The following is a 25,693-nucleotide window of genomic DNA, read 5'->3' as shown; positions in this document are numbered from 1 at the left end:
GTAAAAAACATTAATGGAAAGGAGGATAATACGGAAAAAAATTTGCTGTTACATTTATAGCAGCAATGTTCGTGCTACAAGGCTAACAGCCAAGGGAATAGAATAATTACTTTGGGTTCATAAATACCCTCCTAGATTTTTGTATTTTTGAAAATACCCCTTAAGATCCCATTTCCTTGGCACAGGCAGCAAAATTTCTTCTGGATAATATAAACCAAGACTCCCTTCAATCAAGGAAACACTCAGTTAATCACTTCATAACAGGACTGCTTTTGATGTGTAAACTACAATAAAGTTTTAATTTCAATAGTTTTTCAAACCCTTGTAATGATTGCTTTGAAAATATGTAGAGAAAATAGATACAAAATGATCAGATGTAAAGATTGATGAAACGATGAAGGAAAAACAATCATTGAAGATAATATTGAAATTGAAGACGACAAGACACAATGGGGAAATTAAGAAGGATGCAGTGAGAAACCTAGCAATTGCAGGCAGGGACCGGAATCGAGAGATCGATAGATCGACACGGAGAAGCTGATGAACCAGATCAAGAAGCTTAAAGTTCGCAAGTGCGAGAAAGATGAGAAGGCCAAGAGACTGATGAAGCAGGTCAGGGAACTTAAAGAAACTGTAAAACGCCAAATCGGAAAATGCGAGAAAGATGAGAAGGCCGAGAAGGTCGAGATCAAGAAAGCAATGAAAAAGGGTAACATGGATGTCGCTCGAATCTATGCCGAGAACGCTATTCGTAAACGCAGCGAACAGATGAATTACGTCCGCTTAATCTCTCGTCTTGATGCCGTTGTTGCTCGGTTCGATACCCAAGCTATGATGACTACTGTCAACAAGTCATTCGCTTCCATTGTAATAACCCTAGATTCTAACGCCTCCAGGAACCAGCAGAACATGTTGGAAACCATGGACCAGAACGTTTACAGAGAGGTTGAAGCCCAAATCAACAAGGTTCGTTCTGAATTCTTGGAGAGTTCAATGGGTGGAAGTGGAAGAACATCTCACTCCATGCCTGAAGGTGAGGTCAACAACCTCATGTTGCAGGTCGCCAATGATAGTGGTTTAGAGGTCTCTGTTGGTCTGCCTCATCCTGCTGCTGATGCTGGTCGGACTGATTCATCGGTGAAGGAGAAGGTGGATTAGGACGCCATACCACTCTAGACGCCTTGCCTTGCGGGCTCCCTCAGGCAAGCCGTTTGGCAGGGGTAAGACGATCATTGCGTGCCTTACTATAATATCTGTGCAGCACTAGAAATTGCATCAATCAAGTGTAAAAAGTGAGTAAAGGCCTGCTTTACAGTTGTTTGTGTTCATTTAATGAGGTGGTTATTGTTTGGTATTAACCACGTACCCTACCCCCATTTTGTCACTTCCCGCTAGCAATGATGTTTCTTAGATGCCTTGTTCGAGTGGGGGTAAGACGATCTTTACGCACGACCTTGTGTCTGCACAACACAGGCAGGACGGACAGCTGTGCCATAGACGATCCAAATTCCTATATCTCTCTAATTTTAGCAGCTATAGGATGGAAGAAGAAGAAGAAGAAGAATGTTTTGTAGTGCACCATTCTCATGGAGGGTGCTTTACAAATGACATTTTGGATCAGATGGTGGTGTAGGATCCTACTAAAACAAGTCACACAATAGCAAAATTGGAGTTTGAATTGCTTGTCAAAATTAATGGGGTAGGGGGAGTCAGGGCTTTTGATAAATAATTGTTAAATGGTATATATTTCTTTAGTGTATTTTGTCCATGAAAGTTGCAATAAAACTTTGGATTAGGTGTTGCTGAATTCTGCTCAAGTAAGTCAATCAGTTTGTCAAAATTAACATGAGGAGCTAGAGTTAGATAGTTGTTGAAGTAGTAGAATTAGTTGTTCCTTTCTCTTTTTCTATTGTGTGTGTGTGTGTGGTTAATTTATATGATTAATTGTGGGCTAGGTCCTAGGGATTGGAAACTGGGTTTTGTGATGATTTTTTGGAATTAATTAATATATTTGCAAAAAACTCCAGAGCTGTAGTAAAGAGACTAATATATTTGTACTCCAAGCTTAAGCTTTTATTATTTATTGAGGGCTTCGAAAGAATTTAGAGATGTTGTCTCCTTCTTCTTTTTTTTTTTTTATTTTTTTTTTATTTTTATGGAAGTTGTCTCCTTGTTCTTTTTCATAGGAGTAATGAGAGATGTAATTGATTGATTTAAGCTTAACCTAAATGCCCTAGTTGTTGAGCTATTGTTGTCGATATACTCCAGTGTTTCTTGTATTGTCTTGAATACTTTTAACCTTTTCTAATTTCAATTGGTGATCCACCGGGGATCCGACTCCTCTATTTCCGCTTGTCTGGTACTGTCGTGCGCCCCCACGTACATACAAGTACGGCGGAAAGTACTACCTTACCCTTGCTCGGGCAAGGCGTTCGGGCAGGGGTAAGATGGTACATTCTGCCTTGCTTGTATATAGGGCGCACACAGCAATAGGGGCAGGCGGAAGGAGAGAAGTCGAATTGGGACAGATAAATAACAACTTCTATTGTTGTATATTTGTTTGAATATAAAACCCAACATGAACATGGCAAGTTCGTTATTGCGTTACACAATTGTGCAAAGGTGCGGCTCCCGTTCCCATAATCCCAGTACGCCAATACCTGTGATCGAATCCCGCCTTTCAACTTTCCTTTAAAAAAAGGCTAAAATCAAGTCAAGTCGGGCTCGGCAGGGGTAAGACGGTCATTGCGTGCTTTACTACGTCTGTGCAGCACTAGAAATTGCATCAATCAAGTGTAAAAGTGAGTAAAAGCTGCTTTACAGTTGTTTGTGTTCATTTAATTAGGTGGTTATTGTTTGGTATTAACCACGTACCCTACCCCCATTTTGTCACTCTCCGCTAGCAATGATGTTTCTTAGATGCCTTGTTCGAGTGGGGGTAAGGCGATCTTTACGCACGACCTTGTGTCTGCACAACACAGGCAGGACGGGCAGCTGTGCCATAGACGATCCAAATTCCTATAGCTCTCTAATTTTAGCAGCTATAGGATGGAAGAAGAAGAAGAATGTTTTGTAGCGCACCATTCTCATGAAGGGTGCTTTACAATTGACATTTTGGATCAGATGGTGATGTAGGATCCTACTAAAACCAGTCAGATAATAGCAAAAGTGGAGTTTGAATTGCTTGTCAAAATTAATGGGGTAGGGGGAGTCAGGGCTTTTGATAACTAATTGTTAAATGGTATATATTTCTTTAGTGTATTTTGTCCATGAAAGTTGCAATAAAACTTTGGATTAGGTGTTGCTGAATTCTGCTAAAGTAAGTCAATCGGTTTGTCAAAATTAACATGAGGAGTTAGAATTAGATAGTTGTTGAAGTAGTAGAATTAGTTGTTCCTTTCTCTTTTTCTATTGTGTGTGTGTGTGTCTGGTTAATTTATATGATTAATTGTGGGCTAGGTCCTAGGGATTGGAAACTGGGCTTTGTGATGATTTTTTGGAATTAATTAATATATTTGCAAAAAACTCCAGAGTTGTAGTAAAGAGACTAATATAGTTATATATTGGGAAATTTATGAAACATCCCCTCAAAATGGGTCGAAACTCGGATCACCCCTTGAAATTTGAAAATACTCAGATCACCCCCTGGAATAGAGCCCAATACTCAGATTCAACCCTACCGTTAGTCAATTAATGAAGTCAGTTAGTTAAAATTTTTGAAAACCCTAAACTACCCTTAGAAGAGTATAATTTCTATTTTACCCTTAGATCTAAAAACCCAATATGTATTTTTTTTTTCTTAATTAAAATAAGGAATCGGAGAGGGAATATCCCCTCTCCTTCTTCCCCAAATGACCTGCAACTTAATCTCTGCAACTTATAGGGTTTCAAAATTGCAGGTAGAAACCTATAAATCGCGGTTAACCGGAGTGGCCACTTGCTCTACAACTCCCGACGAAGGGATAAACTCATATGGCGGCCAGTATGCCGGCGAAAGTTATCGGAAAAAAACCCTTACGATTTAGCGGAATGGCCACCTACTCTCCATCTCCATCTCTCTCAGAGCCCACAGCGGCGGTGGCAGTGGTTCAAATCTTATTAATCGCAGCACCTATGCTGCCTCTATTTGGTTTACAAATCATCAACAAATAAAACCCTAAAATCAAAACATGGGTAAAAAACATAAAATCAGTTAAATAATGATGAATTGCTAATCCACAGTTCTAAATCCTGATACGTGGCCCTTCACTTGCTTTTGGAGCTCCAAAACAGAATTAATAAAACAAAATCAAACGATTTTTAACAATCCAAGCACATCCAGATCAAAGCTTTGACATAATAACCTGCGCACAAGCTTGGTGAAAGAAACCTTTGGTTTACAATCCATCTGAAAAATTGGGGAAAGAAACATTTGGTTTACAAATTCATCTGAAAATTGGGGAAATAAAAATTCGGTTTACAAATCCATCTGAAAATTTTGGGAAAGAAACTTTCAGTTTACAAATCCATCTGAAAAATTAGGGAAAGAAACATCCGATTTTCAAATCCATCTAAAGATTTCAGAAATGAGAATCGAAGAATGATCGTGACTTCGCCTGAGAAACCCACCTCCGGGAGTTACAAGAGAGAGAGATGGAGAGGGTAGAACATAACCACTGAAGATGTAGGTTGGTCGGAGATGGAGATGGAGAAGGAGAAGATATGGCTCCTGTGCCAGTGCCAGAGAAGGTGAAACGCTTTAGTCCTTCATCTCACTTGATTTTGGGGTTAAAATTGTCTTTTCAATGTACAAGGGTAAAATAGTCCTTTTACACTAATAACTAACAGCAGACTAACACCGTTAGTGTAGAGGGGGTGATCTGAGTATTTTCAAATTTTAAGGGATGATCCAAGTTTCAACCCATATTCAGGGGGTGTTTCATAAATTTTCCTAATATATTTGTACTCCAAGCTTAAGCTTTTATTATTTATTGAGGGCTTAGAAAGAATTTAGAGATGTTGTCTCCTTGTTCTTTTATTTTTTATTTTTTATGGAAGTTGTCTCCTTGTTCTTTTTCATAGGAGTAATGAGAGATATAATTGACTGATTTAAGCTTAACCTAAATGCCCTAGTTGTTGAGCTATTGCTGTTGATATACTCCAGTGTTTCTTTTATTGTCTTGAATACTTTTAACCTCTTCTAATTTCCTCTACTTCCGCTTGCCTGGTACTGTCGTGCGCCCCCACGTACATACAAGCACGGTGGAAAGTACTACCTTACCCCCGCTCGGGCAAGGCGTTCGGTAGGGGTAAGACGGTACATTCTGCCTTGCTTGTATGTAGGGCGCACACAGCAGTAGGGGTAGGCGGAAGGAGAGAAGTCGAATTGGGACAGATAAATAACAACTTCTATTGTTGTATATTTGTTTGAATATAAAACCCAACACGAACATGGCAAGTTCGTTATTGGGTTACACAATTGTGCAAAGGTGCGGCTCTCGTTCCCAGAATCCCAGTACGCCAATACCTGTGATCGAATCCCGCCTTTCAACTTTCCTTTAAAAAAAGGCTAAAATCAAGTCAAGTCGTAGGTCCGGCTTGTGGTATAGGCATGGTTTGAGGTATCGGTGGGTCGTATTGGCATCAATGAAACGGTTCAGATTAAGGGTAAAACTATCAAAAACCAATTTTAAGGAGGCAAAACCATGTAATCCGATCCGTATTGGTATTGTATCGATTTCAAGAGACAAATCCCGATCTGATATCGTGCACTTAAGTCATGAGTTTAGGTGAGGTGCCAACCTGACTAACTGAGTGTTGTGTAGCTAGCGGGTTCATGATGAATTATTATTATCATAATGATTTTTGTTATTTTTTAAATGTCACAAAACATTTATTTTGTCACCTAGATTAATAATATGTTAATTTTAATCGAGGATATAATTTAGATTAGTCAATGTGACAAAGCATTTGTTCAGCCACGTAGATCTATGATATGTCTATTCTAACCATTTAATAGAGAAGATATTGATCTATGACAATAAAACATACACAAATACTTACAAACAATTAACTAGTTTAGATGGCAATAATACTTTTCAAAAATTAGGTTTACTTAAATACACATAACAACGATACATGTTTAATATGATTGCTTTATAAGTAAAAATACGAACATATATTCACTATGCAACACATATGTATTTGAGGGGATGAAGGGAAAAAAAAGACTTAAAAGGTATCTTTGTTGGGAATGATTGAAATTAAAGGTAAAGAAATATTACATATAAAGAATGTTTCTACACAGCCACATAATGAAAAGTATCCCACAATAATCCAAATTATTTAAGCAACTTTACTTTTTATCCTTAATTAGTTATTATTATATTCTTCTCATTATCAAAAAATATTATTATAATCCCACAAATCGAGTGATTTTGAAAAATAAGATATGTTTTTTGTAATCTACATGTTTGTTCAAAATCCAAAACACTCTAAGCCTTGCGTTGGGTTTATCTTTTTCTCCTAAGGGATCTCCTTCAGCAACCTTTTGTGAAGTTCATCTTATGCAAATCATCTCTGCAACTTTTATGGGTGGAAGAAGACTTTCTTTCTTTCTCTCTCGCAAATCCCTTCCTTATTGACTCTGTCAATGGAAGCAAAGTCCCTCCTTCACACACGTACAGTTTTTCTACCGAATAATATAGAATCCGTGTATTAAACATGTATAATTCAGGTCACTATAAATCCACGGATTTTTTGTATCTATGGAAAAATCTGTTAAAAATGTATTTTTAATTAATATGTTCGAAAATATATATTACATGCGTATAATACGTGAATTTACTAACTATGGTTTGGATTAATCAGTTATCAAATATCAAGTCTAATTCAATCAAATAGCCCTTTTCGTATCAGTCAGCACACATCTTGTGTATGTCCATGCATTTATACCAATACTGTAGACATTTTTGTGCCTTCTCTTAACTATGAATAGAAATAGACGATTAGATTATAAAAGGAAACAAAAAAGCATAAGAGTTGATGGCTCAAAATTTATCTTGTGATTTTCAAACACAACACAAATAAATTATAAATAATTCACTGGTCATTCCCATCTTTTCAGGGGTGCGACGATCATTATGCGCGACCCTATGTCTAGGCACTAAGGCGGTATGCGCTACGCGACTGGGTGGTATTCTTTCTCTCTAAAACAAGTTATAAATAATTTATGAGTAGTTATCCATGTAACAATGGAAGTCATTAGATGTACACATGAACATGATTAAATGAGAAAAACAATTCAACATTTCAACCATGTAAGGAATGGCGTGGAAGACAAGTTTAGAACTGGTCTCTTAAAAGAAATCTCTCCCTGAAACCTCCAATATTTATTTGGAAAAAGTGTATGTGTAAAGCATTTCCCATGCCTTCTTACATAAGAGCATTTCTTAATTTTTTTTTGTCTCTCTTAAAAAGAAATATAAAACTACATTGTGAGACGGTGTAGGAAATATTATTGGCTCGTATAATCTTTCTTGGTTTTTTTTTATAATATTTTTATTTATTGATTTTGGGTTTGACAAAAGTCACGAAACTTCTCAAATCCAACCTTGCAAGAAACCACTAATCCAATATAAACACTTGACTTCGTAAGTTAAATGTGCAACAACATAATATTGTACATTAGAAGACAATGAGGTCATTTCATACGAGGAGAGAGACACACAGGGATGTTAGGTCGCGTTTGATAACGCTTTTGTTTCTTGTTTTTGGCCTTTTTTTGTACTACTAACATAGAAAAATGGAATAAAGCGTTTGGATCCACCGGTCTATTTTTATGTGCTAGTGAAACCAACTAGATAGTTCGAGAACCTTTTTTCTATTGTTTTTTTTTTTTCAAGGATAAAAAAACAAGGGAAAAGGAACACCATCCGATCGTACGTCTGGGCGTGTACCTGTGCCCAGACATAGTCGAGTGCAAAATGACCGGCACACCCCTGCATTTCCATGGGGGCAGGCTGGTCATTTTGCATATGGTTGTGTGTGGGCGTAGGTACACCCCCAGACACACGACTAGGTGGCATTATTTCTCCCACAAAACAAATAAAAAAATCTTTATGAATTGGTGTGGAACCTCGGCGGCTTAGGGATAAAAATTCTTTGCAATCTTAATCTTGCGGTGCCTTTCAGCTCAGGCCTAAAAGCTAGACACGTGGAAGATGCTTCATCCAACTGTACGAGCTCGAAAAGGAAAAAAAAACTGGGTCAATGGAGCTCACACCGTTGGATGAAGCATCTTACAACTTGTCGAGGTCTCAAACCCAAAGTGCAATGCACCGCAAGATTGGCACTCGAGAGGATTTTTATCCGTGACTTGTGCCATTTTTCCCTATATAAATGGCTTTTTTTTTTAAGGGGCGTTGTTCTCTATGCCACAGCGCAAGCTGCGTCCAGGCACATGGGGGTGGGCGCAATGACCACCCTGTCCCCTGCACAGGCTGCCCATGTGCCTGGGCGCAGCCTGCTGCGGCACAGAGAACATTCTCCCTTAATGCATTGGGTTTTCTATTACTTATCATAGCAATAGTGTGTATAAGATGGTTGACGACTCGTAAGAAACTTCTGCAACTAAGAGTATGTTGCTGAAAAGTCAATTCAATTGAATTGGCTTGCGAGACACACATGTTCACAGCCTTCTTATATGCCAAACTCCTTACAAGTTGGAAAGTAGTAGAAGTATTGATCGATAAGATTACAAGAAACATAAATTCCATAGCAGCCATGTCGTCTGGAGATGTTCCTGCTCTAAGCGACAGAGACGCTGAGAGGAAACTCTCTTCGTCGTCGAAGCACCAACGCTTCGATAGATGCTTCTCCTTCATGGAGATTACAATCGAACCAGGGAAGTCATTGAAGGAATTGGATCCTGACAAACTGAAAATGGAAATCAAGAAATGGGCTAAAACTGTTGTCCGTTATGCTCGACAGGTCAGTGGTCATCTTGGAAGCTCTCGTGGCTGATCAGGTTAAGTTCTCATTTCTCCTTCTCTATAGAATGATCATCAGCAGTTTGAATGAGCTCTGAAATCATTAGACATGGTTTTGAACTTCATTCCCCCAGAACAACATTCTCTTTCAGGCCTTTGATCAGGAGTGTGATGTTGAGTAGAATGGCAGGCTCATGGATCCAGGTTCATATCCTACAAAAAATGGCTTCAAGCAAGGATCTTCCTTGTTGCTTTCCTTCTCTAACAGTTCTGCAAGTTTTCGTACATTTTCCTCTGAAGGGTCCTAGCCTTTTTAACAAGGCATTGTGTTCTTTCATATAAAGAAAACAAGGCATTGTATACCCTTCTCTGAGTAGTGTTTCGTCTTTTCAGCATTGGTTTGCTCATCACTTCCAGATTCAGGGGAATGAACTCTTGAAAAAGATTGGCTTCAACATGGGTTCACTTGATACCAATTCAATAAAGTTAAAGGCATTTCCAACTCGAGAAAATCGGAAGAGAACATACCCATTTGATCAAGAGTTTCAACACAGGAATGCTCATCAAATGGAAATCTCTAGTGCACTGAAACATACCACCCTGGGTTGTATTTTGAACTAGTTTGGATAAAGAATATGAGCAATGTACCTTTGGGCTCCCAATCTCATGGATTGAAATCTCATTTCTGAAGCTGTTTTATTCTAAGCAGAAAGTAATCTGATGTACAGAGAACCATTATCCTTATCACTATGAATCTCATAACCCATTCAAAGCCCCATCAAATGTGAAATCAGTTTGTTTTGGTTTCCAATATTAATTGAAGCATGAGTTCTTCTCCATTGACAACGAGTCATCCAGAATCTAAAGAATGAAAAGCACATTAAGGGATCGACAATTAGTTGATTTAGCATTCCAGGAAACGACCTTATGTCTACGCCCATTAATGATTTCAATTGTTATGCAAAGGCACAAAGAGACGAATTCCATCCATATGGTTCCCAAAAGACCACCTCAAAATATGTAATGAGATCCATAATTAAACTTGAAGATTCCACCCAAACCTAATATAGAAGAACTATGTAATTTAACACTTTACACTAGTCAACCCCTCGAACACTACAATCCACACACAGGAGAACTAACCAGTTTCAGTGTATCTACAACAGACGACTCCATACATTACCATTTCAAAATTCCAGATTAGACCCTGTGCACTGCTATCATTACCCAACTGAGTCTGTGACAGTGCCCAGGGCATCAGCTTCTAATTCTTGACGTGGAAATCAAGATGTCTTTGCATCCATAATGGAAAACAGAAACTTTCTTTGAAGCTTTGTAGAGTCTCACTCATCCCTATTATATTTCCTCTCAGAGATGCTCCTCAAAAGTTGTTTAGAGCACACTTCCTGTGCTTGTGCTGCATTCTTCACGCGGTTTTGTTTTACCCAAGCAGGTTCCTGCAACAAAAACACATATGCTACATTTGTTACTATTTTCCTGCTCCTTGAGCTTTTTGTTTACATAATGCCTTCCTAAGTAATAAGGAATATCTCCAATGGAACAAGATGGACAAATATTGATAGGGATGAGCACAGCCCTGTATCCAGTAAGTGGTCACGAGAAGGGTACTTCACCTCTGGCACAAACCGTGAGAATCCAAATTTGATAAGCAGGAGGATGTGCTCGATGATGAGAATAGCTGCTAGGCCTGGCTCCATTCTCCATTTACCCTCAAGATCATACAAGCAAATGAGAAGCCCACAGTTGGTGCAGATTGACATAACTATAAGAAACTGAAGTCCCCACACAATCATTTAGACAGATGTTGTGTGTAAGAAAGAACAATGCTTAAAAAAAATATTAATGGATTCTTCAGAAATGTATCTATTGTGCAGATTGGAAACCAATGGGTTCAAATTCTTTTATTGTTACATCAATAAAATTCCATGTTACTTTTAACCAAATATAGCTATCGTCTACCACTCATCTCCAGATTCTTGATTGGAAAAGAGGTGAGGTGGGGGTGGGTTGGGGGAAGTTCTTTGTAATACAAAAACTTCAGTCACAAGCAGGAAAAGAAAATTGCCAGGAAACTTGATCTTTAGATGATATATAGAACTCAGTATAACACAGGTTTCACCGTTTCTTTTACAACATGAAACCCAGCAAGCATGGTAGATACACAGTGCACCTTCAATATTAACTACAAATGTTTCTAACTAGGATGGCATGTACAAACCTGAAATATATTCAGCCAAGCTCCAATAGTTGCAGCAGGACGAGGAACAGGCCTCCTAAACATGACAAGCAGCTTCAGTGCATCTGTCCTTATCTCTGTGATATTGTTCTGTACCACAAGATCACAAATACTTCAACTTCTCTATACTTCAACATAACCATCATGAGAAAACTACTATGGTACCAACCATAGATTAAAAAAAAGGGATAAAGAAAGCTAACCGGTCGATCAGCGCAGCCTGTACCTGCGCCCAGAAACAGCCGCGCGCAAAATGACCGGCGCACCCCTGGTCCTTTCCGCTTTTCCAGGGGGTGCACCGGTCATTTCGCATGCGGCTGTGTCTGGGCGCAGGTACACGCCACACTGCGAGACCGGTTAGTGTTCCTTTTCCCAAAAAATATATATATTCTACTAACCAAGGCAGCAAAGGAGAATGCGAGGGGAAATGCACATGCAAACATCATGATCATTCCAAACTGCAATGTCAACTCCAGATAGTCTGCAAGGGATTTCAGATTTCAAATCAGTAAGAGAAATCAGAAATTGCAGACAAACTGATATTTTCAAATTTTTGGTCCATTACCATCGAATAAACCATCTTCAAGTTCTTCCCCAATGCTGGCAGAGTAAACTGGTTTTAGATACTCTTTTTCTACTCTAGAAGCCAGACGAATCTTCCCTGTTGACGATCCACTCTCGTGTTTTTTCTTGCTTTGTGACACAGGAGACAATCAAATGTGTGTTCTAGTAATTGATATGGAAGATAAACCCAATAGATTCTCCAATTCATGCAATGGAATCCTATTGTAAACAGCAAGGAGTGCTACTTACCTAACAGCTCTATATTTTTTATAGCTGTATTGGAGGTATGGAATGGAATTCTCCAATATATTCTGCAGCACCTGGAGAAATGACATTCAGTGTCAAAGGTATACAAAGCCAACAACAGAGAAATAAATCAGATCACACAAGAAAATTTGGTTCTCTCTCTTACCTGAGACACAATCAGACGTTGAATCAAGACTTGGCGGAGGGTCATGATGTTGCGGTGCAGAAGGGCATGATAAAACAGACCAATATATGATTGCATAAAGTATAGACCAAAAACCTGGGAAGAGGGAGGTGCAGTTTCATAATCAGGTACTGCTCCCAATAAAATGACACGCCAAAAGAGTCATCCTCATTCATTATTTTACCTTGTAGACCAAGCTATCAGCCCTATATTCAGTGCTTTTGTCAGTTTCATGTTTAATGAGCTCGACTGAAACCTTGCCCCCAATCTTAGTGAGATACTGAATTGTAAAAAGATACAAAGCTGTAAGCCCAAACCTGAAAGACCACAAAAAGGTACATGAATGTCACAATAGAACTCCATGACAAATCACCCAACAGCATAAACCGAATTACAAAAAAAACAACATTTTCACTACAGCAAGCAAAGAACAGAACTATTGGTTGCCCCATACAGCCCAATCCTAAAAGGTTAAACTAAAGTGGCAATAGTGTTCAAATAGAGACTGGTATATGCATGTAAACTGAACCAAACTACTAGTGAAATTGTTGCATGCATATAACCTCTGCAGAAAATAGTTCTAATTCAGTACAAGAAAACTAATTAAATTGTACAAGTTAAATCAATGAAAAATCATATAAATGTGTGTAAACTTGGGAACAGCATCCTCAAAAATTTTATAATGAAAGCCTATAAAAGTACAAAAGAAACTAGAATGATAAGTCAAGCACATAAAAGTACAAAAACCAATTGTATATTTCTGAAAAAACCAAGTCAAAGGGGAATGAAGAAACAGATTGGCTTCTATTGGTTAGAGCACCAAAAGTTATCTGAACATACAGCCAGCAAGCTAAGTAGAAATCCCCTCAATTTTGATAAAGCATAAAATACCATTGCTAATAAACAGTCAACCTAAAACCAAAAATACATCATAATCACTTATGCTAAAACAAAGGATGACTGAAAGTGCATATCAAGGAAGTAATGCCAAAGATAAATGGTACGAGCACTCCCGGTATCCATGAAAGAAAATCCATTGTGAAAGAACATGATAAACATCATATAGAGTAAGATTGCAAGCACAAAAAGAAACACCCCCCCCCCCCCCCCCAAAAAAAAAATCATTTCCTCCATTTGTTTCAAAACTAAAATGTTTTCCAGGATTTCTAAAAAGCCAACACAAAATTGCATAAGGATTAAAAAAGGTTGGAAAATATTTTAGTGAAATGCAATACAAGTTGGAAAACAACTTCCATTTTACATTGCAGGATGTTGTTTTTCCCAGAAAAGTGGTGGTATTGTGATCATTGATAGACTTGTCACCCATGGAGGAATCCACTCCCATCATATGGCTGGATTCTCTCCCTCACTCAACCATGTCTAAACATTTTTCCTCGTTGTGCCCCCCAAATCAACTCAGCCTTGTCCCAACTAAATGGGGCTGGCTACATAGATCTTCTTTCTCTAATCAGCTTATTCAAAAGCATACTTATTACTAGGCCTAAGCTATGCATGTCTTTCCTCACCATTCTTGTCAGGCCCACCAAAAAAAAATTTGAGAAATGGCAGAAAAGTATAAAATAAATATATAAACAAGGGAGAGGAATCTATACGCTGCCCGCTTATATTGAAATTTTACACGCCAAGCCAGTAGCAGGTAGTGAGACGGTATATTTAATGAGGAGAGAGAGAGAGAAGACAGAGGAAGTACACTCTTTCCCAATAAACAATAATAATAATAATTCTCCAGGAAAATATTTCAAATGGTGAAACAAACAGAGCATAAGAGCATCAACTAATAGTACAACAGACTGACAACCAGAACAAATTGCATAGAGTAGGAAAGTTATGCCATGAACAGGACAATGTCTGATTGATCAAGTGATCAAATAGGAAACCTCTAGGGTATTTTTTTACAAAAGAATAGTTTGACCGGACAGGTTATCTGAAGGGTGAAAAAAAATGTTTGGCTACAGTGTTGGTTGCCTCAGCCTCTGAATCTGCATTTTTACATTTTTTTACTAAACTCATAATGAACTTTTGTTCCATAGAACTTGCTAATCAAATCATAGACATGCTGGACCATATTATTTAGCAGGCCCATCTAGCAGTGCAGACTGCTTGGAGCAACAGTTTAACTTGATCATGATTTTAGAATCACAAAATAACTCGGGGTAAACTGTAATATTCATTGCAATTGTCAGATCAGTTACATTTCAGGGTGGTTCTTTACATCACTTCTTGTGGTAGCAATAGGCCTGCTGCTATAGTGGGGTGTAACCCTATTTGTTTTTTCTTTTAAAAAAAATAAATAAAGTTTTTATATTAAAAATTCTAACAGCATAAAAAAGGAAACCATTAGAAATAAATTCTGCATCCCTATCTTCAATATGACAAATTTTATGTAATCAAGTAGTCTCAGATCTCCATCCACAACAACCCTCATGTCCTATATGAGCAAAAGCAAAAATCCCCACATAAATGCAGGGACTCTAATTTCTTGAAATAGAAAGCTGGAATTGAGAACTAATCCATCTACGATATTCCAATGGCTAATCCCAAATTTGCTGCCAAAATAAGTATTACTGATTGTTTCTACCTCAGCACTTCCATGTGATTTACATTTACCAGTGTCTTTAGTAACTCCTAAACCAGTTTGCCTTCATAAATAGACCAGCTTCACAACCCACTGACACATGATATGATAGCACTCTTGCTTCTTAATTGAGCCTAATTGTCAACTGGTTCAAAATCCACCCACCTTGAATACAATTGATTGGTTTGATAACTTTGACAGAAAACCAATACCTGTTTGTCCAGTTAATAGAATGAGGAGACTCCATCTCCCATCATGAAACTAATCTTGATGTGAGTTGATGGATTGTTTACGGTACGAATTTATATCATATTGTGAATCTCTTAGTATAACCCTTGAGTTCTACACTTTTTTTCATCTGTAGGAAAAGGATAACCCAATACCTGGACCTTTTCTCATGAGTTATGATTCTAAAGCTTAAACAGCACCTTTTTCTTGAAAAAGTTTTTATTAAAAATAAATAAAAATGAAAGCATGGTTCATTATGACCCAGAGCACACAATAAACATCCCTGCATCCAAAACCCAAAAAAGAAGATGAATATACATTTAAAATGAAAAGAAACAGGAATATCATAAGCACTTTCTACTTCTTATGGTTAAGACAAAGAAGGGACCAATATTACAGAACATAACGAGAGGAAAAACCAACCATATGCTATTGAAGACTACTTTTAAGCACTTGAAGGTAGAGAAATAAATGTAGGAAGAAAAAGAAATTCCTCAAATCATAAGGAGAGGGGTGGAAGAATAAAAAATGGGCGTCCGGGACAAGATAAATTAAGAATTAATTCAAAGGTTAATTCATGGAAGAATACCCTGTTCAACTCTGAATATTCAAATGGTAAATAAGATTGTTAGCTGACAGAATGCTCAGGTTAGAAAAATGATCCCAGATTGCATGTTAAAGAAATAGTAAAATATTCAGCCTAGAGCCATCACAGAGGAATCATCCCCGCCCCCCCTCTTTGGTACTGCATCACAGATGGAATCATTGATCAAAGTTAGTGAACAACAATGATTTTGCCAATTAGGGAGAGGAAAAATTGTTGCAGAAGACATATTACAGTAGTAGCAAATGAAAGAATTGCATGTAATCTTAAGATTATTCAATGGCACTGATGCTTAATAACAAAATAACCTTTTTATGGGGCTTACTTCATCACATCGGACCCAAGAACTTCATATAGATGAGCATAAGCCAGCTCAAACGGCAATTGGAGACAAATTATACTTGAGATAACAATTGCATCATTTCTGAATCGTAGAAGATGACCAAACCACTCATCTCTTTGAAAAGCTTCTTTTTTGTTATTGGTCCCTGATTTCTTCATGAGCTCCACAGAGGACTGGACGGAGTTCCTTTCCACTTCCGCTAAATAACTTTTCTGCCATCTTAACAAGAATTTAAAAGATATTAGCCTTTATTGATGAAAATGTGACCTAACAGCTAGGAAATAGGTGGTGATAACTAAATACCTGGCTAAAAGAGCAGAGTTCTTACGCTTCCAGAACTGAAAGAACAATACAGCCCACGATGTAATGCATATGAAGAAAATTGGAAGTCCCAATAGCTGCCATGATCTAGAGAAGATACAAATCAAGCACAACGGGTTAAGCAACACAAGACAAAACTAAATATGCTAAAACAAATTTTTCAGTATTTATAACAGCATTTATGGGAATTGGTGGAGTTGTAGCCTACCCAAAATCAAACAACTGCAGAGTAACTCCAAACGCTACTGGAAAGAACATCCACCGTGTATACATTCCAAGAAAAGCAAAATATGTTGCAATCTACATGAAAGACATTTAATGTCTTTTATTACATGTCAAGACAACGTGGTTTAAATAAATAAAAAAAGTTGAATAAACAAAACACTGAAAGAATAGTCCAGAACCATAAGTATGTTCAACCTTTGTCCCAAAATATGAGTAAATCTCATCAATCGGTTGATGTGTGACATCCCTCCAATGTAGTGCCCAATTCCTTAAGAGCTGCTTCCTCTTTGCTTCATCTATAAATCAAAGAAACCATCATATTTTAGAAGCTGCAGCTTGTCACCGGTAATTGGCGGAGGACATATGAATGAGCGTACCATGGAGAGGAAAAACCTGTTTGACAACACCTTCAGATTGCAACATTGTTAGTAGAGATTCCCCTGGTTTCCACCCAAATTCTTTTCCATCAAAATTTAGAGTAACAACCGACTCCTTCCTGTTTACCTGCAAGTTTCAGTTTGACATTCAACATGAATAACTATGGAACTCCATTGTTAATGTATTTCCCAAACACATGCCTTAATTTTCTCTAAAGGAATATGTTTTCAGCTACATCTCTTAAAGTTGCGCTATTGCAACCTGTTGGTTGCGGATTCAAAACTTGGAAACAGTCTTTCCTGCAAAGCAGGGGGTAAGTACATTTGCCCCTCCCAGACCCTGCAGTAGTGGGAGCCTCGTGCACTGGGACGCTCTACATCTCTTATTTTCAGCTATGGAGACCACTTATAGAATCTACCATCACCAACTTCTTCCTAGTAAGTTCTCTCCTGTTGCATGATTTCATGAACCAAATTTTGAGAAGCATGTATCATAGAGTAACCCACCCCTCCACCCCCCCCCCCCCACCCCCACAACAAAAAAAAAGAATGATTTGTTTTTAAGTTTCAACTAGTTGAAGTTACCATGTTTGATACCTCTAAGGCTCTGACCAATGTGGGACCATAAGAGGGAAAATAAAATTTGTGTTCAATGAAAAGCGATAAAGAATGACATGAAAGTTGGTGGTAGAGCCAATTTCTCTTGTCTCTAATTAAAACAGACAAGAGTTGGTAAGTTTTGAAGGACTCACAATTCCATAAATAATGTGATGGAAGCAGTGGAACCGCTCACACCAACTAAACAATGAACCATCAGGCTGCCTCACGAATGCATCAACCTCATCCCATTCAAACTGTAAATCCATTCCTGAAACCAATACCAACAATAGTGTGCTCATGCCTCAGAATTAGAAGGTGAAATTTGCTAAATAAAACAAGACGAGATAAACATATTTTGCCCACAATAAAAAAAAACAAAAACAAAAAAATATATGTTCATCCTTAAGGATGGCAAATGAGCTCGATTCAATAAATAACAGGGGAAACTGACTGTTACCAATGGAAGTAAGCTTTCTTATCTGCAACTCAGCTGCAGCTCTCCCCAATGTCTCCAAAGGTGCTGCCAACTAAAGGGACCCCAAAACAAGCCGCACCAAAAAACAAAAACCGTAAATGGGTATTAAGTAAACCTGAAAACCGAGTACCTACAAGAATTTATGGAATACACCAGAAGAATGATCTAATAGCTACCCATTAAACTCTAAATCCTAAATCTCTGTTTCATAGAGTCGGAAACAGCAAATTTGTATGCAAAACACGTCAAGCTATGGACAAAAAATCATTTTCTTTTCTTCTAAAACAACCATTATATGTATTCTAAATCCGTAAACCGCACCAATTAATACACCGTGCATGTTCTTGAATACCCATAAATACATTGCTTTCGAAGATTTAAGGAACAGAGACACCATTAAATCAAATGCAGCGAAATAATAGGATCAAACCTTAATAAATTCATCTGAAAGCCCAGTGACTTTCTCAACAATCAATCCCACTTTCTGCAATTCAAACATCAAAAACTCAACCCAATTACAGCTATCATCTCCTTCCTTAGAACTCCTCTTTGGTACCACAATCGCTATCTCAAAACCAGTCTGTTCTTCAGAATGGCTATCCATCTCAGTCCCCCAGGTAAGTATCAGAACAGCTCAAATGGCCAAATGGGTTTCGTAGTTTTTTAACTTCTGGTTAAGCGGTAAAGTGGATCTAGTCGGTTCGGAAGATAAGAAGGAATAAACAAGAAGAGAAGACCAAGTAACAACAAACAAAGAGGAACTACAGCAGGAGAAAAAGAGAGAAGGTCTCGAGTAATCGAGGAACAAGGGAGGTGTTGTGGTTGAGACACATACGTTGCAGGAAGAAGGGGACACGTGGGTGGTGACATTGTTGGGAAATGGCGGGTTCTTTGCCATTGCTAAATGCAAAATTATCGGTCTGCATGTGCACTCTTGGCTATTGTTGTATGTTCTCAACACCTCCAACCCTGCGATTTTGTGAAATCAAATTTCATGTCAAGGGATGATGAGCTCTTCGAGCATGGTTCGAGATCGGAATAACTTTTTGTGATGTGTACGGAAGTTGAAAGAATCAGATTCGGTTATATTAATAGTTGGGACTTGGGAGAGGGATCGGTGCCATGTCGAAATGCATTTTTTCACTAATAAGGTGATCGAATCGAGTAATAGAGGTTAGAGATTGTCGGTCCACGGCTGGGATGTGAGAGCGCATACGTTGGAATATGTACATTAGCATCATGGGCTTATTTTTTATTTTTTAGGGTAAGAGATTGCTATCTGATCCTATAACGGCTATATCGGGGGGGTCAATGAGAGTGCGTGAGTTATTTAATTGGATGGAATTTTTCATTTCATTCTGGAAACAGCCTCTTTGCGAAAACAAGGGTAAGACTCTGTATAATGGCACAATGGCGGGAGCCTCGTGCACTGGGTAGGCCTTATTGGAGGTTGAATCTTGTATTTATGTGCAGGAATTAGGTGACGAGGTAGTGTTTTTTTTCCCTTCTATTAATAGTTATTGGAGAGTTTTCTTCCACCATATTGGAAGGTTCACCATTTCTATCTTAGGGTTCACAAACTCTTATAGGATTTTAGAATGTTCTTCAAAAGACCCTTCTAATACTTCTCGCACACATCTGAAGCCCTGTGGTCAAGAGATTCCCCTTACCGTGGCTGATTGGTTGAAGGAAATCACGGTCCATAATTTTTACTATCCATATTATGCAGTGTTAAAAAAAACGAAATCGCGATCTTGATCAGTCTTGGATCAAAATCGACTTAAATCGGTTTGGATCGGCCACAATCAACTTGGTTTGGGTTCAATCAGGAATCAGCCATTGAACCTGTTTAAAGAGGGGGAAAACATGTTTTAGTCTCTTCCCCTCCCCAATCAGCTAGTTCCTCACCCCTTTCTCTCCCCCCTCCTTTTGGTACAATTCTCCCCCTTTCTTTAGCTCCTTGAGGTGTTCTCTCTTTCTCACTAGAATTTAGCTCGTCTCTAGGGAACCCAGCACGCCCAGGGTGTTGCCAGCCGTTGGGCTATGTCGCACACATCCCTAGGTGTGCACCGAGATGTGTGCGGCACAGCTCAGTCGTTGGATGCCCCCTAACAGTACCCTGGGCGCTGGGGTCCCTAGAGACGATCTTGATCCCTCTCACTATGCCCCTATTCCTCTCCCTCCCCCACAACCCCACCGCCTTCCCCTCCCGCTTCCACTACAGCAACCCACATCCACCCTTGCATCTCTCCTCCTCCCCCTCCTCCTCCTCCTCCTCCTCTAGTTGGCTTTGTTTCCTTCTTGTTTTTTTTTCTTTTAATCACATGGTGGTAACATGTTTCTATCATGCTACTACTTGTTGGCCACATTTCCATCATGTTGACACATGGATTTTTTTTTTTTTAAATAAAATCAGCTAGATCGGCCAGATCAGTTTTGTTAACCGGATCCACATGACATCGCTTCGGATCGATGAATCCACCTCCGATTCTAGTAACGTTGATACTATTGTTTCTATTTAGAGATGAGAGAGTGAACATAAATGTCAGGGTTTCTCCCAAGATGAAGATGAGTTAAGCGATCTATTAGGGTTTCTCGGCCACGATGTCAGGGTTTCTCCCAAGATGAAGATGAGTTAGACTTTCTCCGCCATTGTGTGTGTACTACCTCCCCCTTAGTGCGTGTATTTCATACTTCTTTTCTCCTTCTCTGCTCCTTCTGCCATGATCCTTGGAACCGCCACCGGTGACGATGCTGATGACCTGATGACGATGACGACGAACTTGCCAAGAAAAGCATCCCCTTTCATGGATCATCAATGCCCCGCCTCCACCCAGCTTCACCGCCCTTTGTGCCCGCCCCCCTTCCACCCTGCTCTCCCACCCTCTATGCCCACCTCCATTCCTCCTTGCTCCACCGCCCCCCTTCCGTCCTGCTTCCACCATGGTTATCACTGTCAAAACTTTCTGCCATACACCTTCCCTTCCCTCTCCCTTGAAGCTCTCCGTTTTGCCCTATCCAGCTCTGTGGTTGGTTATAGCTTTTAGCCATCGTGCCGAGGGGCTCCCAAACAAGGGAGGTTTTTCTGTTTTCTTTGTTTGTGTGTTTGCAGATGATGCCGACCCTGGTACTGGTGGCATCGAGACTATTGTCGGCTCCGAAGCTCCAGCCGTCGTTCAATCTTCACCATCCCTCTTCTGTCGCCAGACGAAGCTCCACTCGTCGATCCAGCAGATCCTTGTAGATCTGTTCAAAAGTAGGTTGTGACAGCGTTTCTTGTGGCCTTCTTGCCGTTGATCCAGCAGACTCTTGTCGATTTGGCAAGTCTATTTGAGAGTAGGTTGTGGCAGCGCATTGGCACACATGGGCAGTTTGGCGTTGGATTGTTCGGCACTTATGGGACCCCTCTATTGGCACGCATGTGAATGCGATCAATTTTAATTGTCTATAACTTTTTATCTAGGAAAGTGGTTGTGACCCATCCCCTAGTCTGGATGACCCAGTCAATGGCATGTGAAACCGGATCAATTTTTGCTCCTTGGTTTTGAATACCGTATATCCATACCTTGTGTTGATCATGCTCTTTATTTGTTTTATGTATCTTAATTTATTTTGCTTGGCGTTGGGCGCGCATGAATGAATAGCCCTTTCTACTCAACAAAAAAAAAAGTGAACATAAAAATATCTAAAACGTTGGGTACACGTCCATGGGATGCATTATTCTGCACTTTTTTTTTTTTGGTAGAAGCATTATTATGCATACTAATGCAAGGGGGAAGTCTTTGATTAAATTAGACTTTGAAATTTGATACGTAGATAATCTTAATTATGTCCTCTCTATCAAACGGTTGGAATATGAAAATGCATTGTGAGGTTTAGAAAAATAACCAATTCTCATGACACTAATATTTCATCATTTTTTATTTTTTGTGGTGCAATATCATCTTCTATTTTGTTTTGTTTTTTTGGTAAAAATGCATACAATGGGATATTAAAAAAAAAAAAAAGTAAAAAACTAAATTTTGCAGCCATAACTACAAGGTTTTTGAGCAAGAAACTCCAAAAAATGAGATGGGAAAAGGCTGGGTAAGCGGGCTGCTGCCCACCCCCTATGGAAATGACCCCCCGCCCTCTCCATCCCACCCTTTCCATTGGATACAACCGCTAGTTAACTTGGAGCTCGTGGTCCGAAAGAGAAGACCACCCTTCTAATGTCATAATCCAAAGAGATAACACACAAAGATTGAGAGGCTTCAAAGATAACCACAGGGGAGAAAAAACATTCCACAAAAGACAGATCCAGGGGGTTAGAGATAGTGAATATATCTCGAAGATAATTTGCAAACTCTCTAACCATCTTACGAGTATCCTCAATTCTTATCCTATCACTATTAATCAATAAATCAACACCACGTCGTTTTCTAAGATTTTGCTTTGGATTAATCGCTAAGGATAGGAGTATGATCCGATCCGATCCAATAGAAAGTAGTTTCAAAGAGAAGCAAATGGTGACAAATTCAAACACCTTATCTAAGCATTCTTTGATTAGACTAGGAGCTTTTTGCCTATTGGACTTGGTGAAAAGAGAACCACTAATTTTTATTTTTATAAAATTTAAATTCAACAAATTGTTTTAAAAAAAATCGGTCGTAGGAAGGGTGAAAAAGAGCACCTCCCAACTTATCAAAGACCGAGAGAATGAGAGGTGTAAAACTGCACTTTGGCATCGCATGTCACCTTTCTTTCCTATTGGTCCAAAATTGCACTTTGGCATCATATGAAACCCTCTCCCATAAAACAAACTAAAATTGAGTCTCATTATTAATTGGTGGTAGAAATGTCAAGTTTCAATCTGAACTGGTTGAACCGATCAAAACCAACCGTTTCAACCCGAATCTGATCAAACCTTTATCAGTTTGGTATTTTATGAAACTGAGAAAAGCTGAAATCGAACCTGTCCAATCGAAAATTGCCAATGTTTTTTTAATGTATATATAAACTACCAAAAAAAAAAAAAAAAAAAAAAAAACCTAAATTGAACCAGTAACAGATCTACGAAAGAACCCATTAAACCAACCCAATAAAAGACCGAAGTGATGCAGATGAAAACCGAAACCGAACTTTGGTCGAACGGTTTGATTTTGATTTGCTGATTTTTCTTTCTCCAGAGACTGGAAGGAGGAAGTAGAAAAAGAACCCTAACGCGTTTCCCTCCAATGCCCAATTGGGGAAGAGGGAAATCGTCCAATTAGATCAAAACGTTGAATCGGAGTTTAGAACGAGGCTTTAATCGCAAGATTGCAACCAGAAAAGGAAAAATCGAGAGAGATCGTGATCCACTGATCAGTCGCCATGGGAAACACGGAGAAGCTGATGAACCAGATCATGGAGCTTAAATTCACTGCTAAGAGCTTGCAACGTCAAGCCCGTAAGTGCGAGAAAGATGAGAAGGCAGAGAAGCTCAAGGTCAAGAAGGCAATCGAGAAGGGTAACATGGACGGAGCCCGAATCTATGCCGAGAACGCTATTCGTAAGCGCAGCGAACAGATGAATTACCTCCGGTTATCCTCTCGTCTCGATGCCGTTGTTGCTCGGCTCGATACCCAGGCTAAGATGACCACTATCAACAAGTCTATGGCTAACATCGTTAAATCCCTTGATTCTACCCTTGCCTCCGGGAACCTGCAGAAGATGTCGGAGACCATGGACCAGTTCGAGAAGCAGTTCGTTAATATGGAGGTTCAGGCTGAATTCATGGAGAGTTCAATGGCTGGAAGCACATCTCTCTCCACGCCTGAAGGTGAGGTCAACAGCCTCATGCAGCAGGTCGCCGATGATTATGGCTTGGAAGTCTCTGTTGGTCTGCCTCAGCCTGCAGCTCACGCTATTCCGACCAAGTCTTCGGAGAAGGTGGATGAGGGCGACCTTTCCAGACGCCTTGCTGACCTCAAGGCCAGGGGGTAGGATCGTGAAAGTGAGTCAATACTTGGCCTGGGTACTTGGGTGAGTTTTGTTGTGTTTGTTATGCAATATTAGCGGAATTGCGTAATTCTTCTGTCATAACATCTGTATATATTGAGTGGTTTACTGTTCTGTTCCCTTTTTCTTCTAATGTAGACTCTCTTACTGGTGTATACGGATTATGTGGTGTATTTCACTGCAGAACAAATTCGAATATGTTTATGTGAATCGTCTTTTGTTTTTTCTCAGCATCCTTCTAAAAGGGGAATGGCAGCTTCGCTCTATTTTTTATCCTGTGATTATTTTCTGATAGTCAGTTATGTTTAATTTTATGCATTTTGATGTTGGTCGATCTATCAGGAAACACCTACCCTTGGTTGTTCATTTCCGGTTTGCTTTGAAGCACATCTGTAATTCTTTCAATTTTCAAATTACTTTACTTTCTCAAGAAGTTTGAAGTTTCATAGGCATTAGGTGGTATCTCCAGAAGTTGTTCAGGGAACTAAAGTGATAAATTGGAGCAAATTGTTATATCCAGAAGTTATCCAGGAAACACTTATATCCGTTTAAACGTTGGTATTGCTTTTGTTTCTTCCCGATATTATTGTTTGCTATTAACCACTGCACCCCCATTTCGCCACTCCCCTCTAGCAATGATGTTTCTTAGATGCCTTCCTCCTCCATAGTGTTATCATATCTCTCTCTGATTTTACCAGCTATGGGATGGAAGAAGAAGAATGTTTTGTAGTGCACCATTCCCATGAAGGATGCTTTACAATTGAGATTTTGGATCAGATGATGTAGGATCATACTCAAACCAGTCAGATAATAGCAATAGTGGAGTTCACTTATCAAAATTAATGGGGTAGGGAGAGTTAGGGCTTTTGATATAATTGTTTAATGGAAGAAGACACAAACAGTTTCAGTGTCCTATTTCTGTAGTGCATTGTTCACATGAAAGTTGCCTTAAAAATTTGGATCAGGTATTGCTGAATTCTGCTCAAGTCAGTCAGTTTGTCAAAATTAACATGAGAAGAGATAGGATATTGATATAGACAGGGTTTTATATGAGAAGGGTTCCAAAATGGAAAAGATGAGCATGTTAGGAAGAGAGTGTTAAAATGTGTTGCAAAATACGTAAACTAGGTTGCAAACTATGCATCTACAGGGTTATGGTGAGTTGGAAAAGTTTGTTAAATAGGATAAAGTGAAGGGGGAGGCTAGGTTACATAGTTGTAGAAGTAATAGAATTTTTTGTACTCTCTCCTCTTTTCTTTTTCTATTGTGTGTGTGTGTGTGGCTGGTTTCTATGGTTGTGGGCTAGGTACTAGGGATTGGAAACTGGGCTTTGTGATGATTTGTTGGAATTAGATGATGAAGGGCATCAGATAGAACTAAATTGGGGGTTTTTTTATTTTGGGGGGGTGGGGGGGGGGGGGGGAGAGCTTTCGAGATAACCAGACCTTGAAGGGGAGCAATTACACTTAACGGGTGATACCCTACATGCCAAAGAAAGCAGTCGCTTAGTCATTTTATGACAGCCTGTGACTTCTTAGGATGCCCGCTTAGCTTAGTGACTAATGATTTTCATAAACATTGTAGTAAGAGACTAATATATTTGTACTCCAAGCTTAAGCTTTTATTTGTTCTTTTTCATAGTAAGAGCAATGAGAGATATAGGCTGGTTTAAGGTAACGTAAATGCCCTAGTTGTTGATTGCTATTGCTACGATATACTCCAGAG

At 39.1% G+C, this 25,693-nt stretch overlaps 3 protein-coding genes across 4 annotated transcripts; 2 read left to right on the top strand and 1 right to left on the bottom strand.

The window, feature by feature from the left end:
* The first annotated feature begins 477 nt into the window (after positions 1 to 477).
* LOC122654685 (ESCRT-related protein CHMP1B-like) lies at positions 478 to 24,228 on the top strand. Its single transcript, XM_043848895.1, has 2 exons — positions 478 to 519; positions 23,311 to 24,228. Exon 2 carries the CDS (start codon positions 23,342 to 23,344, stop codon positions 23,951 to 23,953), a length of 612 nt encoding a protein of 203 aa, XP_043704830.1. The 5' UTR covers positions 478 to 519; positions 23,311 to 23,341; the 3' UTR covers positions 23,954 to 24,228.
* Positions 541 to 1,158, top strand: LOC122655021 (ESCRT-related protein CHMP1B-like). The gene has a single exon (XM_043849270.1). It carries the CDS (start codon positions 541 to 543, stop codon positions 1,156 to 1,158), a length of 618 nt encoding a protein of 205 aa, XP_043705205.1.
* LOC122654684 (anoctamin-like protein Os01g0706700) lies at positions 10,062 to 18,598 on the bottom strand. Of its 2 annotated transcripts, XM_043848893.1 has the most exons (16): positions 18,420 to 18,598; positions 17,972 to 18,041; positions 17,667 to 17,782; positions 16,915 to 17,041; positions 16,733 to 16,833; positions 16,521 to 16,612; positions 16,295 to 16,399; positions 15,974 to 16,210; positions 12,405 to 12,537; positions 12,203 to 12,316; positions 12,040 to 12,110; positions 11,792 to 11,919; positions 11,625 to 11,707; positions 11,209 to 11,316; positions 10,604 to 10,762; positions 10,062 to 10,426 (listed from the first exon to the last, which is right to left on the bottom strand). In XM_043848893.1, the coding sequence occupies exons 1-16, from the start codon at positions 18,591 to 18,593 to the stop codon at positions 10,313 to 10,315; spliced, it is 1,932 nt and encodes a 643-aa protein (XP_043704828.1). In that variant the 5' UTR covers positions 18,594 to 18,598; the 3' UTR covers positions 10,062 to 10,312. The 2 variants fall into 2 exon arrangements, with proteins under 2 accessions (XP_043704828.1, XP_043704829.1); XM_043848894.1 differs by lacking the exon at positions 18,420 to 18,598 and having other exon boundaries at positions 17,708 to 17,782; positions 17,972 to 18,066.
* Positions 24,229 to 25,693: the final 1,465 nt, after the last annotated feature.

The sequence above is a fragment of the Telopea speciosissima genome, chromosome 3 (genome assembly GCF_018873765.1).
Source record: "Telopea speciosissima isolate NSW1024214 ecotype Mountain lineage chromosome 3, Tspe_v1, whole genome shotgun sequence".
Taxonomy (NCBI): Eukaryota; Viridiplantae; Streptophyta; class Magnoliopsida; order Proteales; family Proteaceae; genus Telopea; species Telopea speciosissima.
This window is presented reverse-complemented; position numbering and strand designations above follow the sequence as displayed.

Excerpts from the sequence above, each read along its gene's own strand:
- LOC122654685 (XM_043848895.1), top strand. The coding sequence starts at position 23,342 with ATGGGAAACACGGAGAAGCTGATGAACCAGATCATGGAGCTTAAATTC.
- LOC122654684 (XM_043848893.1), bottom strand. The coding sequence starts at position 18,593 with ATGGATAGCCATTCTGAAGAACAGACTGGTTTTGAGATAGCGATTGTG. Across the intron at positions 17,042-17,666 it reads ATCACATTATTTATGGAATT|GTAAACAGGAAGGAGTCGGT; the intron begins GTGAGTCCTTCA and ends TGAAACTTGCAG. Across the intron at positions 12,111-12,202 it reads AACGTCTGATTGTGTCTCAG|GTGCTGCAGAATATATTGGA; the intron begins GTAAGAGAGAGA and ends TCATTTCTCCAG.
- LOC122655021 (XM_043849270.1), top strand. The coding sequence starts at position 541 with ATGAACCAGATCAAGAAGCTTAAAGTTCGCAAGTGCGAGAAAGATGAG.